The 20,321-nt window shown below is 28.5% G+C and overlaps 1 protein-coding gene across 2 annotated transcripts; it reads right to left on the reverse strand.

Moving 5' to 3' along the window:
• Positions 1 to 921: 921 nt before the first annotated feature.
• On the reverse strand, positions 922 to 19,098 carry LOC101489691 (MADS-box protein SOC1). Of its 2 annotated transcripts, none has more exons than XM_073363831.1 (8): positions 18,987 to 19,098; positions 17,927 to 18,145; positions 3,688 to 3,772; positions 2,539 to 2,603; positions 2,326 to 2,425; positions 2,199 to 2,240; positions 1,556 to 1,597; positions 922 to 1,307 (listed from the first exon to the last, which is right to left on the reverse strand). In XM_073363831.1, the coding sequence occupies exons 2-8, from the start codon at positions 18,106 to 18,108 to the stop codon at positions 1,158 to 1,160; spliced, it is 666 nt and encodes a 221-aa protein (XP_073219932.1). In that variant the 5' UTR covers positions 18,109 to 18,145; positions 18,987 to 19,098; the 3' UTR covers positions 922 to 1,157. The 2 variants fall into 2 exon arrangements, with proteins under 2 accessions (XP_073219932.1, XP_004510894.1); XM_004510837.4 differs by lacking the exon at positions 18,987 to 19,098 and adding an exon at positions 18,632 to 18,889.
• Positions 19,099 to 20,321: the final 1,223 nt, after the last annotated feature.

Raw genomic sequence — 20,321 nt, forward strand, 5'->3', positions numbered from 1 at the left:
TTGTTACCTAAAAAAATATGAAAAAATACTAATTTTTTTTAATTAGTTTTGTACTTAGAATTAATAGTGATAAAATTCAAATAAATATTTGATTAATTCGGGATACCCGAAGTGTCATCGAGCTAGCCCATCTAGGACTCGGGTTTACATGGACTGAGATAAATAAATAAAAAACCTATTAAAGCAAATGAAAAAGCTAAATGTGAAAAATAGATATAAAGAAGTTAAAGCATTGTCAAATTATTGACAACATAGTTGCTCATTCCATTATATGCTAAATGTCTTATTTGTAATATTTATTTGTTTCCAATTATTTATTTTCTTATATTAATATTAATAATTTTTATTAGTATACTTTTATGCTAAATGTCTTTTTTATTAGTATACTTTTATTTAACGTAATTAATAAATTTTTTAAGAAATATGCATAACAAAAATGAGACACCTATAATCACCCAGAGATAGTAAATGATGAAAGGTCAAGTTGTATTTTAACAAAATTTTGCAAATTTGAATGTTTTTATTCTATAATTATAGTATGAGCTATCTTTCGTGGTTAATGAGATATCTTTATAATTGTTATATTAGTGGTTAATTAATTACATTTTAGTGGTTCATAAAATAGTTTAAATTTTTTTATAAGCAATTTATTAAAAGAAGTACATAAGCTACTCAAACTCTTACATCATAGCAGAAGGTACTTGCCCACCTTCTATGAAAGATTGCAAGACTCTCACCAAATCATATACTTAAAAGTTGGATAAAATTTGAAGTGGGTGTATGATTATCTAAAAATTTGTATATTCTAACTTCTTGAAAGTTTAAAAATTATTATTTTCAACAAAAACATTCTACTTTGAAATAATTAACAAGTACTCTAAAAATATATGTTAGCTAGACAAATAAATTAAAAGAGAAATATGAATAATAGAATAGAAAATTTAATAGTTTGTGGAAACAAACATTTTTGGGATAATAGGGTAAAACCCTAAAAGGTTGGCATGAATGTTACAACACAATGGAAGTGAATAGTTCTGAGTCTGTTATAAAGGTATATCAATACAACCTGTCATAATGAAAAATTGTATCCCTTACCCTTATTTTCATTTTCATTTCCATAATTAGTTGAACTCATCGTTTCAATTCTTCAATCTCAACTAAATCTTTGGAGAAATGCGCCATGTTCTTGTTTCTGGAAGACCAATGAACAATTCAGTCTCCACATCTGATCTTGGACTACTTTCTGCAAAGGGTTCGTGTAAATTTTCTCTTTCATCCTTTTTTGCTGGTTGGGAAAACTTATCATACTGCAACCACATTTTGATTTTCAATGAATATGAGGCTTTTTCAAAGAAGTTGACATAGTGATAGAGATAGAGATAAAAAAAATTAATTTTCTCTTTACATTAACCGTCTCTAACACATAACGACAAAATTAAAGACGAATTTAATCTTTTTTATGAACTATTTCTAGTAGTTTCATGATATCTATGAATCTGATACAAATGAGATAATAAAGGGGGAAAAATTAATTCAAGATTGAAAATAAATTCACCTTTTCAGAGAGCCTGATATTCTCAGCAATTAGGGTTTTTTCCTGAATTGAATTCAGAACAGTTTAGTTAGAATATTTTTCCTGTAACTTATGAAGCTTTTTTCTTTCCTTAGCATGTATACTGTATGCATCAATAATGATATATATCAAAAAGTAAATTAATTACCACAAACTCTTAGATATAGGATGAATTGATAATTGCTTTAGTTAGACAACATTTCAAGTTCACATTAGGTCACAACTGTATAATAGTCTAATTTTGACAATTTTTTTTTGCTACAAATGTTATAACAAATTTACAGAATTGTAATCTAATATGCAATATTGACACACTGAAAATAATTTTAGAAAATAAAAGTAACTGAATCTAATCACATATATGTCGTATCAATGTCGAACACCAACAAGTGCTGGATACTGATTACTGAATAAACAAGTTCAATCTAAAATATTTATGTTACATAAATTGTAATGAAGTGGTGGACAATTTGATTTTATAATTTAAAATATAGGAAAGAGAGTAACATTATCTATACTAATTACTAATTACTAATATTTTCCATGTATGTATATATATAAAAAGCATATGCAATATGACATTCATGTAAACTAAACCACCTTGTTAAATATATAAATAGCTTACTTTTTCTTTTAGCTGCTCAATTTGTTCCCTGAAAATCTGATTCTGAAAAATAGAAAGTTCAGATTTAAAAATTTGTATAATATTTGAAAATGAAAATTATATAAGCTAGTTGTGTTGCCATGCTAACCTTTTTTGTTCGAATACTGCTTATACTTCTCTCCAATTGTTGCTCTATCTTTTGTAGTTCATCAAGGGAACAAGACCCTAAACCTTGTCCTAAGAGTTTCCTAAGGGAATCAAATTACAAATGCAACATATTATTTTCATTATAAGAAAGGGAAATTATATCTTGAATGTAAAAAAATTTATTAACATGAATAGATATTTTAAGATCTTTAACCGTTTTGAAGCCTCAAGAAGGTCAATCTTCTTCATCATGTGTTGGGATTCTTCCTTCAATTGAGCCTGTAATATATTAGGCAATTACATACAAACTTCAAGTCTCTTAAGTTGAACTGAGTGTCTATACTCTAGATTATTAGAAAATATAGTAAACATTGCCCATTAGTATTAACAATTAGTGTAAAATATATCCGTGAGATCCCTTACGGCATCTGCATAGCATTTTAGGGACTGTTAAATCTAGAGAGAGAAAATTGTTGGGAAGTAGGTTACGGATAATGAGCTATATTCAGGATCATAAGAAACTTTGACATTTCATCTTCACCTAAAATCTTAGAGCATTAGATATACAGATCATCTCTCCTGTATATCTAATATTTAGCTCATTCATAGTCAATATATGTATAACCACTCACACTTTAGCCCAACAATATCTAATCAAGTGTGAGTCTCAGACATCCTATACTTGCACTACCGAACCACCAACATAACACGCGTCTTGACTACACTGCCAATAAGACTTATTAGATCTAACGTTTTTCACAATTATTGTATGAGATCCAATTTTGAAGTACACATGTCGTACACCCTAGTTCATTTTAATATAAGTGAATTTGTAAATGGTAGTCTTAGAATTTGGTTTGGATCTAACTCATCCCTTACAGAATCGGTTTGTAAAGTGATGGATGACACTGTTTATAATATTTTTTTAAGTCTTATCTTTATTCAATGTCAGATTTTAGTTTTTTCCAATACATGCATCTCTCACACTAAGTACTATTACACTTGGTGTTTTGATATAAATCGTGGGTAGCCGAATCGATTGACTTTAATACCACATCACTAATTTTGATACAAGCCATTGTTGAGAAAAAAGCATAATTTAAAAATCGTTAAAAGAAAATTAAAATATTGAATATTAAATCTAGAGTTACAATAAGACTTAACTAATAAAAACAACTACTAAGGGAATGTCTTAATATTAAATAACAAAGTGAAACTCATGCCCTAATGTCTTAAAAATAACTCAGCTGGATCTTGTTATTTTTCAATTAGTTATAATTTTCACATTACTTTTTATTAATTTCAATTATGAGAGCATGAGTTTCACTTTGTACTTTTGATATAGAAAGAAGTATTTAACTACCTGAGTATTTTGATCCACTGATGCAGGTGTTGAAGTATTATTAGTCCTGGTATGACTGCGGTAACGTTCAATTGATCCTGTTATGCTGTATTATTAAACCCAATGTTACTCATTAATTCAAGGTCCAAATATCAAAGTATATAAATAGACACCCTTTCTTAGTTAAAATATGAGGAAACAGTTATTAAATTAGGCACTCAAGAATTAGTAGAGCATCTCTTCTTCAAAATCATAAGTGACAATTGACATGTTGTGAAGCCCAAATAAAGTCCAACTGAAGTTTAGGTATTATTACTTGAGAAGTTTAACTCAAATACAAACAATGTGATGAAAATGTTCTAAATAATTTAGTGCACTTCTATTTGTTGATAGTCAACTATACTTTCACGAGGCCGTGAAAGATAACAGGTGGAGACAATTCATGAAGAAATATCAATCACATTGGATAAGAACAAACTTGTAAGTGGATTTCACACTATATTTTTACTCATAACTTTTAAAACATTGGGTTCTCTTATTTATATGGTGTTCAACAATCACTTTTTTTATCTATGTTGGACTCTTACTCTCACTTGATTTATCAAAAATTTCCGTCTTGATTTTAAATTGTGACTACGGTCACGGTTGTAGTAATGTCGTAAACCTTTACATTTTGCCAAAAAATGTGGTTGGTCCGACTTGAAATATGGTTGTGATGCCATTGCAACGACTGCAATATTGCAATTATAATTGAGGTTGCGGACCACAATTTAAAACTATGATCTCCTTATCATATGTGACTTCATTTATTATCTGAATATGATCCTCTTCACAGGGAGGTTTTTTTAGCCACATACACATGCATCGTCGTTGGCATTCAATATCAACAGAACATGTTTGACAACTACTATTAAATTTTTTTTATATAGAGATTTAGTCGCATCTTTGTCGAATCATTGAATTAATTACAAATAATTCAATCTTTCTCATCATCATTATTTCTCTTTTTAGTTGAGTTCTACGTATATTTCTCAACATGATTAATATATTCTAATTTATTTTTTTTTTCTACATCAATTATATTCTTACGGACTGTACATAAAGAAATGGATAATTATTATTTATAGTTTTATTTCCTTCTCCATTTTATTCTTGCATTTCTTCTATGACTCATTCACGACAATATATAAAAGAGAAATATTTGATGAATACACAAATTGACATCCAACACCACATATTTATACAATTCCGGTACTATTTAGATATTTTAATCATTATTTTCTCTCACCTCGGATGAAAAATAATAATATAGATGAAGAGAATATTTAATATGATGTCGGATACATGATCACATTTTTTATGTCCAAATAACATGTACATCTATATATAAAATCATATTCAGCTTCAAGGTTTACCATAAAAATGTAAAAGTGATACTAGGTTTGGTACAAAGTGATTCCAATAGACTTTGTCTTTATATCTTGTCTATATCCCTCCAATCAATCAATGATGACTAGCAAACCAATATTGAAGTGATAGGTTGGGTGTAGTTGACTTTCTTATAATAGATAATTACTTTGTATTTGATGAGAATCTTTTCATGCATGCTTTATCTTTAACATAAAATTACGAAATGAGATGGTTTCTTTTATATATTATGGTATTTTTTTTTTTAAGCGTAACAAGTTGAGATTAACCGGATTCTAGAGTTCAGAGTATGTCATAAGATTCAAAGAACGATGACATAAATATTTATAGATTATCTATTAAAAAAAGCCTTTATATCGACAACAAAAATTGAATGGACCGATATTCATTGGACTATGTCATGGTCTATACCTTGGTTCATACTTGAAATAAAAAATTGTCTACATGACAACCATTGATTGACTTGTTTTGTAAGAGGATCCCTTCTTGAAAGAATTTATACTTATCTTTTGAAGGAATAATTGTCATTTGAAATTCACTATTAAATAGTCTTATGATTATTATAATTTTCTTTTTTTAAAGTGTTTTCTTAGTTGTTGATAGTCTTTATCCATCTTTAAAAGGATTTTCTTTGGAGAAGTCAGTTGGATAGAAAGAAGATTATTAAGGTTAGATATTTTGGTTAGTAGATAAGAAAGTTAGTTGGTATGTTAATTGTTTAGACTTAGTTAATAGTTATTTTGTAAAGATTGAAACATGTTCTATAAATAGAGTTTTTCTATGCTTTGTTTTTGTAAATTTTATTTATAATCATTCACGAGTAAATGAGTATTCGGATCCTTTACTAAACACATGTGTGACAAATTAGTTCTTAACAAAATAAACGATTATTTTAAGTTCATGACAAAAATAAACTGTAATACTTTTGTTCTTTTATCAAAAAATTTTACCGAATTGGTTTTTTATTTGTTTTTGAACCATGAATGGATTATGACATGTCATATAATTACGCATATGTATTGTAAAAAAATGGTACATTTAGGTCTTGCAACCACATTTTTAGGACAATTTGGTACGAGTTTTCTCCATTAAAGGGTTTAATGTGTTTCAACTTTCATAATTGTATCAGTTATGTTTTTTTTTTAATTTTATTTTATTTATTTTTTATTTGATTTTCAAAAAAGTAACTAATGTGATCTCTTATGTTTTACTTCAAGGTCACTTAATTTTCCTTTTTTTTTTTTATTATTTTATTTATTTTTTATTTGGTTTTCAAATGAGGAACTAAACTCACCTCTTATGTTTCACTTCAAGGTCACGTAAGAAGTTCAATAACGATGTTAACGACTTAACAATACATGTCATACAGTTCAATGATAGATTATGGCTCATTGACTACATTTGCTCGATTTATTTTTGTTAGGGATAAAAAATGGTCGATTTTTTTGTTAGAGACTTATTTGTCTTGTGTGTTTTCTGTGAGGGACCAAAATATCCCTTACTCGTTATTCAATATGAAATATTCTAAAAAATTCTTATTTATATCAAGCTCTCAAGCTAAGATTCCAATTGTGAGATGATATAATGTTCATAGTTCTAAATAGCAGTCATAGTCGTAATTATTGCGGCAAAATGTGAGCAATTCAAATGATGCATTTGCAATTTTGGTTACTATGTGGTTGCAAGACCACTAAGACTATTTTATAGCAATTGCAATTGCAATTGCAATTGTATTTGCAAACTATAGTTTAAAACTATGATTGTGTTTGTAAGCCAAATGGTAAGCAAGAATAACCAAAAAATGGAAGTTAGTCTTTTTGAAATGTGGACATAACCCTATTAACCGAAAATGATAGTTTTTGGTGTAAACTTCTGCAAGAAAAATAATGTGTTGATATTTGTAGTAGCCCTAATTTTTTTACTTGGGAATTTGAAGTTCCTTTTTGTTTTCTAGAAGGAATGTGCCATATCGGGAGGTGTAAGGGAAAGAACAAATGAGGTAAATGGAACTTAGTGTAATTATAGAAGGGTGTTTACATATTTTACTCTTCAATGGAAGAATTGTGCCCTCGATTGTAGTATATGATTTGTGAAAATAAAGATTGTTTGAATGTAAGCAAGAAAATCAAGGAATAATTTTTAGATACGTGAATTTGTTTGGAGGAGGAAAGTATTTGCTTAGAAAATAGGTGGATGTGTTTTAAGTGTGTCTGACCGGCTTCTTTTATCTTATACTTATGTCTTATAGTATTGTGAGATAGAGTTTAGATATTTATTTAAGAGACTACCAATCTAAAAATGTTATGTATTGGAGGTACTTTTTTAATACAATTTGATTAGAATGTGTTTACTTGACCTCAACATTGTAGATAGTTTTGATCAGTAGTACAATATCTAGTGAAGGTTTGATTGCATTTTAATATCTTGTTGTGTGTAGTTAAGTAAAGGATTGAGCAAGAAAAATAAGGATAGTAAGACAAGTACAATATCAACTTATGCAATTGGTAAAATAGACAAAATTGATTGGAAATTGAGATCGTTATCACATTTCCTACAATTAGAGACAGCGAGAACGAACAAGAGATGAGGATGTTCAAGAATTGGAGTTCATCTTATCTTTCAAGATTAATGATCTTCATCATTTTATGTTAAATTTGATAGCTACCATGCAAATGGATAACTAAACTCTCTTTTGTTGGGATTACATGAAATCAATTGATTACTCTTCATCATATGCATATTTTCCCACTGTTTTAGTCTTATTTATCCTCAATCATCAGTTAAATTAAGGATTTATTTGATACATTTTGTTGATTTTTGTTCTTTGAGTTAATAAAATGTTTTTTGTTTTTATTTCGTTGATTAAGTAGGAATTTGTCGTAATTTTACATTGCGTTTTGTTTTAGTGCAGTGCTGAATTTTGGTGAAGAATCAACATGATATATGTGGAGTATTTCAGCCATATATGGAGTTCTAGATGTCCAATTAGTGTCACTCCAAGTGCTAATGAAAGCTAAGATCCATATCTACAACTTTCATGAAGACACCGGGACCAAATTCAGACGCCATAGATGAGAAAAATGCAAAATACATCAGACAATAGATGACATGACAACCATTGATTGACTTGTTTTGTAAGAGGATCCCTTCTTGAAAGAATTTATACTTATCTTTTGAAGGAATAATTGTCATTTGAAATTCACTATTAAATAGTCTTATGATTATTATAATTTTCTTTTTTTAAAGTGTTTTCTTAGTTGTTGATAGTCTTTATCCATCTTTAAAAGGATTTTCTTTGGAGAAGTCAGTTGGATAGAAAGAAGATTATTAAGGTTAGATATTTTGGTTAGTAGATAAGAAAGTTAGTTGGTATGTTAATTGTTTAGACTTAGTTAATAGTTATTTTGTAAAGATTGAAACATGTTCTATAAATAGAGTTTTTCTATGCTTTGTTTTTGTAAATTTTATTTATAATCATTCACGAGTAAATGAGTATTCGGATCCTTTACTAAACACATGTGTGACAAATTAGTTCTTAACAAAATAAACGATTATTTTAAGTTCATGACAAAAATAAACTGTAATACTTTTGTTCTTTTATCAAAAAATTTTACCGAATTGGTTTTTTATTTGTTTTTGAACCATGAATGGATTATGACATGTCATATAATTACGCATATGTATTGTAAAAAAATGGTACATTTAGGTCTTGCAACCACATTTTTAGGACAATTTGGTACGAGTTTTCTCCATTAAAGGGTTTAATGTGTTTCAACTTTCATAATTGTATCAGTTATGTTTTTTTTTTAATTTTATTTTATTTATTTTTTATTTGATTTTCAAAAAAGTAACTAATGTGATCTCTTATGTTTTACTTCAAGGTCACTTAATTTTCCTTTTTTTTTTTTATTATTTTATTTATTTTTTATTTGGTTTTCAAATGAGGAACTAAACTCACCTCTTATGTTTCACTTCAAGGTCACGTAAGAAGTTCAATAACGATGTTAACGACTTAACAATACATGTCATACAGTTCAATGATAGATTATGGCTCATTGACTACATTTGCTCGATTTATTTTTGTTAGGGATAAAAAATGGTCGATTTTTTTGTTAGAGACTTATTTGTCTTGTGTGTTTTCTGTGAGGGACCAAAATATCCCTTACTCGTTATTCAATATGAAATATTCTAAAAAATTCTTATTTATATCAAGCTCTCAAGCTAAGATTCCAATTGTGAGATGATATAATGTTCATAGTTCTAAATAGCAGTCATAGTCGTAATTATTGCGGCAAAATGTGAGCAATTCAAATGATGCATTTGCAATTTTGGTTACTATGTGGTTGCAAGACCACTAAGACTATTTTATAGCAATTGCAATTGCAATTGCAATTGTATTTGCAAACTATAGTTTAAAACTATGATTGTGTTTGTAAGCCAAATGGTAAGCAAGAATAACCAAAAAATGGAAGTTAGTCTTTTTGAAATGTGGACATAACCCTATTAACCGAAAATGATAGTTTTTGGTGTAAACTTCTGCAAGAAAAATAATGTGTTGATATTTGTAGTAGCCCTAATTTTTTTACTTGGGAATTTGAAGTTCCTTTTTGTTTTCTAGAAGGAATGTGCCATATCGGGAGGTGTAAGGGAAAGAACAAATGAGGTAAATGGAACTTAGTGTAATTATAGAAGGGTGTTTACATATTTTACTCTTCAATGGAAGAATTGTGCCCTCGATTGTAGTATATGATTTGTGAAAATAAAGATTGTTTGAATGTAAGCAAGAAAATCAAGGAATAATTTTTAGATACGTGAATTTGTTTGGAGGAGGAAAGTATTTGCTTAGAAAATAGGTGGATGTGTTTTAAGTGTGTCTGACCGGCTTCTTTTATCTTATACTTATGTCTTATAGTATTGTGAGATAGAGTTTAGATATTTATTTAAGAGACTACCAATCTAAAAATGTTATGTATTGGAGGTACTTTTTTAATACAATTTGATTAGAATGTGTTTACTTGACCTCAACATTGTAGATAGTTTTGATCAGTAGTACAATATCTAGTGAAGGTTTGATTGCATTTTAATATCTTGTTGTGTGTAGTTAAGTAAAGGATTGAGCAAGAAAAATAAGGATAGTAAGACAAGTACAATATCAACTTATGCAATTGGTAAAATAGACAAAATTGATTGGAAATTGAGATCGTTATCACATTTCCTACAATTAGAGACAGCGAGAACGAACAAGAGATGAGGATGTTCAAGAATTGGAGTTCATCTTATCTTTCAAGATTAATGATCTTCATCATTTTATGTTAAATTTGATAGCTACCATGCAAATGGATAACTAAACTCTCTTTTGTTGGGATTACATGAAATCAATTGATTACTCTTCATCATATGCATATTTTCCCACTGTTTTAGTCTTATTTATCCTCAATCATCAGTTAAATTAAGGATTTATTTGATACATTTTGTTGATTTTTGTTCTTTGAGTTAATAAAATGTTTTTTGTTTTTATTTCGTTGATTAAGTAGGAATTTGTCGTAATTTTACATTGCGTTTTGTTTTAGTGCAGTGCTGAATTTTGGTGAAGAATCAACATGATATATGTGGAGTATTTCAGCCATATATGGAGTTCTAGATGTCCAATTAGTGTCACTCCAAGTGCTAATGAAAGCTAAGATCCATATCTACAACTTTCATGAAGACACCGGGACCAAATTCAGACGCCATAGATGAGAAAAATGCAAAATACATCAGACAATAGATGATGTGCGCCTGGAGCGCGCCCTGCGCGCCTGGAGCGCATTTCTCAGGATTGGCCTCTGCCAACGCGCGCCTGGAGCGTGTTTTCCGCGCCTGGGACGCGCGACGCGCACCAGTAACCATAAAAACGCAGAGTTTTACTGTTTTAGGGATCTTTTTGACTCTTGGGAACTTGGGAGACTTGTGCCCTAGCATAGAAACTCAAAGACGGCCGTTTCTAACGCCATTGAAGCAGTTTTATCAAGAATCATCCATGAATCATTCTTGTAATTCTTCTTTAATCCTTATCTTTTGTATCTCTGTCATGAGTAACTAAACCCTATTTGTTAGGGATGAGTGTAACCAGATGAAACCCTTATTTTTCTGATTTGATTTCTAGTTATATGAATGAGTTTATTGAATTGTTTTTCTCATCTCTGTGCTTAATGCTTTTTATTGCTTGATCAACATTAAAATGTTCTACGATTTGTATTTTGAAACGGAAGTGGACTTTACGAATGCTTGAGATGAGAAATTCATGAATTTGTAGTCTAGGGATAGATGCAGGTCATGAAACCAATTAAATTAGTTGCAAAGCAATAATTTACAAGAGAATTTCTATACGGTAATGCTTAATTCTAATCTTAAATCCACTAAGGAATTAGGGGTTACTTTGGAATTAAAGGTTCTGTCACTAAGACATTAGGGCAAGAATAATAAAGAGAATTCGGTAATAATTCAATAAAGGAATTCAGTAACTAGGATCAAATTAGACACCAAGGTTGGATTCGAAGTGAAACTCATCCCTGACATTTTTCTCATTATAAAAGATCAATTTTATTATTGTTGTTAATTTCAAACATTATTTCAATCAACTTGGGAACCTTTTTGTTCAATTCTAGTAATCAAATATAATTCAATAGTAAAACGCAATCCTTGAGTTCGACACTCGGTACTACCGTTTTATTATTACTTGCTGAAACGATATCATCAATCACACTCTCGTGTTCACTTAGATTTATAAACGGTTCATTTGGGGAGGTTTGGTGGTGGCACTAAGATTTCTTGGGTTAAGTAGTCAGATGTGTGTAAGCCTAATAAGGAAGGTGGTATTGGGATTATGGGTCTAAGGATCTTCAATTGAGCTTTGTTGAGTAAATGGAAATAATGGGCCATTTCAAGAGGGTCGACATTATGAAAGCAAGTTAATGGGGTTAGGTACAATATTGACATATCGCTTTCACATGTTTGTAGTGGCCTCTAGCTTAACTATCAATGCTCATTATTTTTTTTTTATTGAGAGTTTCTTTGGATTATTCGTTTAATTGGTTCTCAGATGGTGTGGTGAAAAAGGTTGGGAAGGGCTGTCCATTTTGTTCTGTCTGATGTATGAGTTGGAGTTGTAGCTCTGAAACAATATTTATTCCCTAGGCTTTTTCAAGTCTCCGACTAGAAAGATCTTGCTATTGGAAACTTGGGTAGGTGTGAATGTTAGAGGTGGACACTGAGCAATATATAAGTGGGAGGAATCATAAACCCATTGTCTTAAGATTTTTGATTAAGATGTGGTGTCCAACTCACTTATGTGTTGTTCTTTGCCTAATTTGATGATTCCTCGTACCGCTCAAGACCCAACAATGGTATCAAAGTCAATAGTTTGATGTGATCAATCTTGTATCCAATGTCTTCTTGACCAAGGGTGTTCAGGCAGCATATCGTGTTGATGTGCTTCCAACGGCAATGCATTCTCAGATGAATGAATTGACTCACACTTGAGGGGGAAAAAATAGATATTGAACACTATATAAGTGGGAGAACTCATAACCCCATTGCATTAAGAATTTGAGTTAAGATGTAGTGTCTAACCCACTTTGTGAGGTTGCTCTTATTGCTTCCTTATCGAATATGGAACTTCAAATCCTATCTCGAATATGAAATATCAATTTTTTTTTTACAACTGCTTTCAGATAAGGCGCATACTCGCCAAAATATGTTTAGTTTAGCTTCTTGAAATATCATTTCTTTTTGTTGGCAATTGCTTTCGGATAAAGCGCATACTTGCCAAAATAGTTTGTTTTTTTGGTCGAGTATTCGTGATGTTGAAGGATCAATATGTGGGTTATGTGAGATAAAGCATGAATAAGCACATCACTTGTTTATAACTTGTGAGTATGCCATCAAAGTTTGGCATAAAGTTTTCCATTGGTTCCTTTGGGAGTTGGCTATATCGCCTTATTTGTTTACTATTTTCTTAGTCTTGTGTTCCATCAGAGTCGACTCTCAACTTAAACATTGGCAAATGTTTGGCATATTGTGGTGTGGTTGATCTAAAACTCACAAAATGATGTTATTTTCCCTGACAAGTGGATGATGAGCAATTAGTTGATTGTATTAAGTTATTTTCTTGGGTTAGTCCAGAAAATCTTTATGCACATTTAAATTTGAAAGATTCTTAAAAGTATTTTCAAATTAATTATACAAATTAAATATCCTAGTTAGTTAGTTATCTTAATTAATTGTTTTTTATTGGCAATATAAGTTTTATTAGTTAGTTATATTAATTGGTTGCAACTAATATGATATCATAGAGATAATTAATTAGCTACATTATTTCTCAAATTTTATTGAGAAATTTTTTCCATTGTTGTATCTTCTATCATGTGTTCATGGCTGCAACCTCACATTCACAACCTTTTTCAATATCGTTATCACAAGAATTGCATCAATGGTTTTGTTTCCTTTGCAATGAATATTTCAATGAGGTGGATGATTCTTCCGATTTCAACTTGGTGCATCAGTGATGCTAAGGGAACATGTTATTGCTTTTGGGCAAGGGAAGCAATTAATGGTGAATATATAGTGAAAACCCAAATCAAGAATTGAAGAGTATTGAAGATTTTCATCAAAGAATATTTTTCAATGGTTAATCAAATTTAAATATTTTTAGTCTAGTAGACATTTCAGCTTTTATATATAAAGAAAATGAATGATTAAGAAAATTTCATTGTTTTGAGTCTAAATGACATTTTAGCTTCTATCGATAAAGAAAATAGATGCTTAACAAATTTCATTCTTTTTAACCTAATCAACATTTTAGTATTATCCATAAAAGAAATGGATGGTTAAGTAAATTTTATTCTTTTTAGTCTAATTAATATTTTTAACTTCTATCCATAAATATGGCAGATGATTTCCTTCTTTCTAACCTTATCGGTATTTTATATTAATTTTAGTCTATATATTTATGATATTTTATATTTTTTTCAATGTTGTATTTTTAACATTTGTGTATTAAAAATCTTTCATGTTGAGAATGTAATAAGCATAATCCAACTTGAGATAGGCATGGCAACAGAGTGGGGCGGATGCAGATTTCGCCTCCTCCACGCCCGCACCTGGCAAATTGAGGAAAACCTACATCCGCATTTGTTTTATAGCGGGTGTAAACTTTAAGCACCCATCCCCACCCGCAATGGGACTCGAGTTTCCCTGCTCGCCTCCGCACCCATTTATATATATAAAATTATAAATTTAAAAATCATATTTATTATAATAAAATAATTATTATTAAATAATAATAAAATTAAAAAATATTTTCTATATAGATAAAATTATAATTTTTAATATTTAAAAAAATATTAAATATATTCAATATGTATACGTATATAAAATTTAGAAATTGCAATAATATTACTTGCGGGACGGGTGCAGGTGTGAGGTGGATATCACCACCCCAAACCCGCCCCTGCCCCCGAATTTTAATGTCAGAGAAAATTCGCATCTGCACCCACACTCAATTAAATGGATTTTCTCCGTCCAAATCAAGCGGGTTCAGGTGGGTACCCGCGAGTGCGGATTTTGTTGTCATCCCTAACTTGAGATGCGATATAAGACATATTAGTTAATCAGTTATATAAGTAATGTACAATAGTTAATTAGTTATTAGTTAGTTGTACTAATTAATTTCTCATTAATTGGTTATATAAATTTTATAAATGGAAATCATTCTATTATTATCTCGTTATGTAATATATGATTTTTATTTTTATTTTATTTTTTCAATTTTCTCCGATCAATTGCTTATATCAAGAAAAGTAAAATCAAGAAACAATTTACATAAGTTTTCTTAACTACATTATTTCCATAAAGTGGGCACCAGCAGTATTGTTTAAAAATTCTAGAAATAATATTGGTTTAATTGCAGTTTTGGTCCCCATATTTTAGTTGAATCGCGAAAGTAGTCCCCCTATTTTATTTCTCCCTAGTTTTGATCTCCAAACATAATATTGGTTCAAAATTTGATGAAATTTTACTTTTTGGCATTTTTTTAAGTCACGCTATGCCTCAAAATCTCGTAGTGCAACAATTGTACATGAAATTTATGATCATAAATAGTGTAATGCGGCTTTAAAAAATGACATTTCATCAAATTTTAGATCAAAATTCTGTTTGGGGACCAAAACTAGGGATAAATAAAATGGAAGGACTACTTTCGTGATTTAGCTAAAATAGGAGGACTAAAACTGCAATTAAGCCAATAATATTTTAAATATATCAAACACATTTTACAAATATTAGAAATAATTATGGTTTGTAGTTGTGAAGAATTACTAAGATTGATACTTAACTTCAAAATTTCAGGTCTCCAACAAAATTTGCAATCCAAAACTCCATACAGTAGTAGGATTAACATCCAAAATTCTAAAAATTTGTTATCCATGTATTTTACTTTGACATGGTATTCCTCAGCATGAGCATATATACTCTCTGATTCCCTAGAGATTGTAAGTATTAAACAAATAATATATATTTTATGCATAATAAATATATTTCATTTTTAAAATTTTAATATACATACTATATTTGTTTTTATAGTTTAAATCTATATGTATAGATAATAATCTGTTTGGAAATAAAAAGCAATTAACTGTGTTGTTTATGTGATGACTAATTCAAGATTGATCAAGAAGAAACAAACCAAAAAAAAGCTATTGAGCATCCTTCATGATCTTTCTTCAAATGAAAAGTGGATTTTGTGATAGGGTTTGAGATGTTAAATAGTGTATAAGTTTACTTAAAGGTGATCTAGTTTTTTGTGTTTGTAATCTATTGTCTATTGCATACTTCTATTGGTATAACTCAATAATATAGATAAGAAAATAAAATTTTAGATGTTTTCAAGTTTTTAGCATGGAAGAATTAATGAAGAGTATCACCGAATTGCCACTCACATATTTTCAATATATACTACATAGTGAAGTCACGTTATCGAGTCACAGTTAAAATTTATTTCATTTCCATAAACTTGACATTTGTATATGTATTTTAATTCTTTGTATCAATTTGCTTGGGTGATTTTGAATGATTCCTCTTGTTTTTAAATAAAAGAGAGGTATTTATTCATATTTTAATTTTCTAAATTTGCAACTCATTTTAATTTAAAAGCTTTTGAGATTTAAAAAACTTAGCTATATCTTTATTTAAAAAGTTATTTATAAAATTCAAGAGTACATTTGAATAAAAAGAATTAGACTTTTACAATGTATAGAATTAATGTTTAAATTTCTTATGAAATAAAAATCAAATTACTAGACAAAATCTGAGACAAAACATTACAGGAAACTAAGAAACATGCATGCTGCCAAAACTACATCAAGTTACATCTAAAATCCTTATTCATTTTTTGTTTGATGAGAAACATGATAGATTACTTGATAATAATTGGCATTTTATTACACTCTTCATTGATAAATACTTCAACATGAATATGCTACCTTGTTTGGTAAAATATAGTTTATTGATAAACACTTGAACATGCATGCATGTCTTCTCTTGTAATTTTCACTCCAATCAATTTTTTATTTGTTCAATTCATTTTTAGGGTTTGAAAACTAGTTAAGGGATACCGCCCCCAAAAAATAAGACGTGACAAGAGACTATATATTAATTTATAAATAATTACCTGAATATGTGTACTTGTGTGTATGATCAAGCATATAATAATGTTATATATTAAACATTCATATTTAGGTTCTTTCCTTTGTTCTTTTGTTTGTTGATTCTATCTCCAAAATCAGTTTTCTGACAAATTAATTATTTTATTACGATGCTTGTCGATAACACACTTCACAAAAGTTTATGATAGCTAATTTTGAACAATTTATAGATAAATCAATTAAACTACTTAACTAATAAAAAATCGACAACACACACAAAAATCCAATAGATCTTCAAGGTGAAGCTCAGAGTTCAAAGTTAACACACTTTTGTTTAAAAATTTAAATTTAATGCAATGTCAATATATAATATATAAAAGGTTATATTATCGATTAATTACAATCAATTATGTTTGATATTTTAGAGGTGATTAAATTAAAATTTAAATATTTTTATTAATTCGACAGTTATAACTAGTTGACAATATAAATACATTGTTGTGCATATAAGTTAAATTATTTATTTAAATAATGATAAAAGAAAAGTACTAAAGTACAACCCTTAACTTAAACCAAAATACAATATTGATGATCATAAAATATTGTTGGAGAGGTATCATAGCATCGATATGTGGTGCGGGTAGTAATTCTCTTATATGGTTAGTAATTACTACATATGATACAAGAATAACTAATGTGCTATATAGCTTGATGTGATGGTTGGGGTGCTATTTTATTAATTGGTGTTTAAATGATCCTCTATTTGATGTTAGTTTTGATTTTATTCATGTGTTTGTGTTACAAATTAGTAGCTTCAAACATATTTATTTTTCCTTTGTTTGTTGTTAAACTTGAATGGATTGGAGTGTTGTATACTCCTTTTGTAAATATTAATAAAAAAAATTACACTTTTAAAGTCACAATAAGATTATGGTGTTATGTTAATTTTGTCTATCTCATACTTAATATATTGGAATTAGTTGCTAGGAAAAGTTTGCAAGAAATTAACTTACCAACATGAATAACAAATCAAAGAAACAATATATGAAAATGAATACTATATAAAATAATGACTAGATGCATATACAATCACAATATTTGGGAACAATAAAAGAAAGAAAAAAAAATCTTAAAAAATGTGAGAGACATACCTAGAGCTTGCAAATTCATAAAGTTTCCCTCTTGGAGAGAAAACAATAAGAGCAACTTCAGCATCACACAAAACTGATAACTCAAAAGCCTTCTTCAACAAACCATTTCTTCTCTTTGAGAATGTTACTTGTCTACTTGTTGCGTTCTCTATACGCTTCATTTGAGTCTTTCCTCTCACCATCTTAAGTTTTTTCTTAGTGTTGAGTTAAATCACACACCTAGAAAGAAAATACAAAGGTATGAAAATCACAAAGTACTTATTAAAAAAAATTAAAAAAAAAAATTAAAAAAATTGTAGCCAAGTTCAATACATAAAAAATTAAAAAATCACAAGAGAGTCATCCGCTAGTAGATATGAAGAACACAAAAATTAAGTCTTTGAGGAAAAGGGTATGAAATTATTAGACTTTAAGATCTAAAATTTGGAAAAAAATGCAAGAGATTTGAATTTTTTTACTACCCAATAAAACCAAAAGAATAAAAAAATTTAAAGGGTGTTTGAAATATGAAGGATGAAAGAAACAAAGAAATGGGTAGTTGATAAAAAAAAAAGTAGAAGAAAAAATTCACAAAAAAAAGAGACCTAATTGTCAAAGTATTTTGAGCAAAAAATTAATGGTGTTATAGTTTCCTAGAAAAAGGGTCTATATCTCATATAAGAAAAAGAATTTAATTTTGTGATTAATCGATTTAAGTGAACTTACCAGCAAGAAAAGCAACTTCAAAATCAACCAACAAAAGGAAGTAAATTTGCACCAAATAGGAAAAATAAGAAAGAAATTTTTTGAACCAAGGATGGGATAAGAATAAAGGGTTATGGCTAGAAAAGGAAAAGAAAGAAGAAAAAAAATGATAGCAAAGGAATCAAAAGAAAGGAGAATTTAAGCACCCCCTAAAAGAGAGCACACTGCAAAGAAACAGAAAAAGTAGTGATACATAATTGAGGTAAGTTCAAGGAAAAGGATTGGATTTGGATTTGACTATCTTTAGCTAAAAATATATATATATTTAAAATTATAAATAAATAAATAAATAAATAAAAAAGACACAAAAACCTACCTTTCCTTATTAATCAACCTGATCCCTTCTTGCTCCACCAGCCCCCACCATATTAAGAAACAAATTATGATTTTTTATAATAGAAAATTGAAACCTTATCTTTTGCTTGTTTTGGTAAAATGATACTCTACTGGCCCAAAAGGAGAATTTTCTAGATTAAAAGCCAATATTTATGTCAAAATGATGCTGCCAAATTTTCTATGAAAGGAAAAGGAAAAGGAAAATATTTGTTTGTATAAAAAGGACAGCTATAGGAAGTACTATCATTTATAAATTAATTAAATTTTATTTTAATATTTATCATGCTTTTCTAACTCATCTCCCAATGCCAGGTTTCGATTGCTTGTTGGTAATCGGTCATTTGTACTTTTTTATTTAATTAGTTATAATAATAATATTCTAATATGCATTTTCTTATTTAAAATCTTAATTACCATTGTCACATTTCATCCCAGTGGAACTGAACTCCAGCATTTAAGAAATATTTTGTAGATAAAAGATATTGATACATTTGTATTAAACCTCATTCAATGCATATTCTTTCTATGCATACTTCTGATATCTCATTATAAATGTTTTTTAAGATTATATGTATTTATTAAGAAATTAATAAACTAAGATGATTTAAATAGTAAAATATATATATTACGGCTAAAATACTCTTATTTATTGAATTATTGTCTTAATTATCGTTATGATGTGTTAAATCACGAGTTTTTATTTGTAAGTAACGACGATGATTATTATAAATTTTTGAAAATAAAAAATATGAACTTATAATATGTCACAACATATGTTTATCTATCTTAAAAGTTACATGAAAAATATATTATTTTATTCATTTTAAATTGTTGGTTTTTTAGGAAAAAAATTATCTGTATTTATTAGTTGTTTTCAAATTTAGAGGTTACATGAACTACCTTTTGTCAATTATACTATTATCATATAAATTATTTTATATTTATATTAATATAGAGGGAAAATAAATGAATGGAAGGAGAAATAAAATATAAAATTATATTTAAAATTATCTAGATAGAAAAATTTATTTATTAATTTATGAAAAATAACTTTAAAAAAACAAATACATAGAAACGGATGGAGTATATAAAATAGGAAAGTTCCATAAATAAAAAAATAGGAAATATAAGTAAAGTTAACTCGTACTTTTTTAATAAAATATAAACAAAAATAAATAGTTTATCTTCTATATAATAATAAAAAATTTAAACAACTCTTCATTTGATATTTTTAAAAATTATAAATCGGTGAAGGTAACTTAAACAATAGATTGATTCCATTTATTAGTTCCGACTAAAAATATATTTTTTATTT

The sequence above is a fragment of the Cicer arietinum genome, chromosome 7, assembly GCF_000331145.2.
Source record: "Cicer arietinum cultivar CDC Frontier isolate Library 1 chromosome 7, Cicar.CDCFrontier_v2.0, whole genome shotgun sequence".
Taxonomy (NCBI): Eukaryota; Viridiplantae; Streptophyta; class Magnoliopsida; order Fabales; family Fabaceae; genus Cicer; species Cicer arietinum.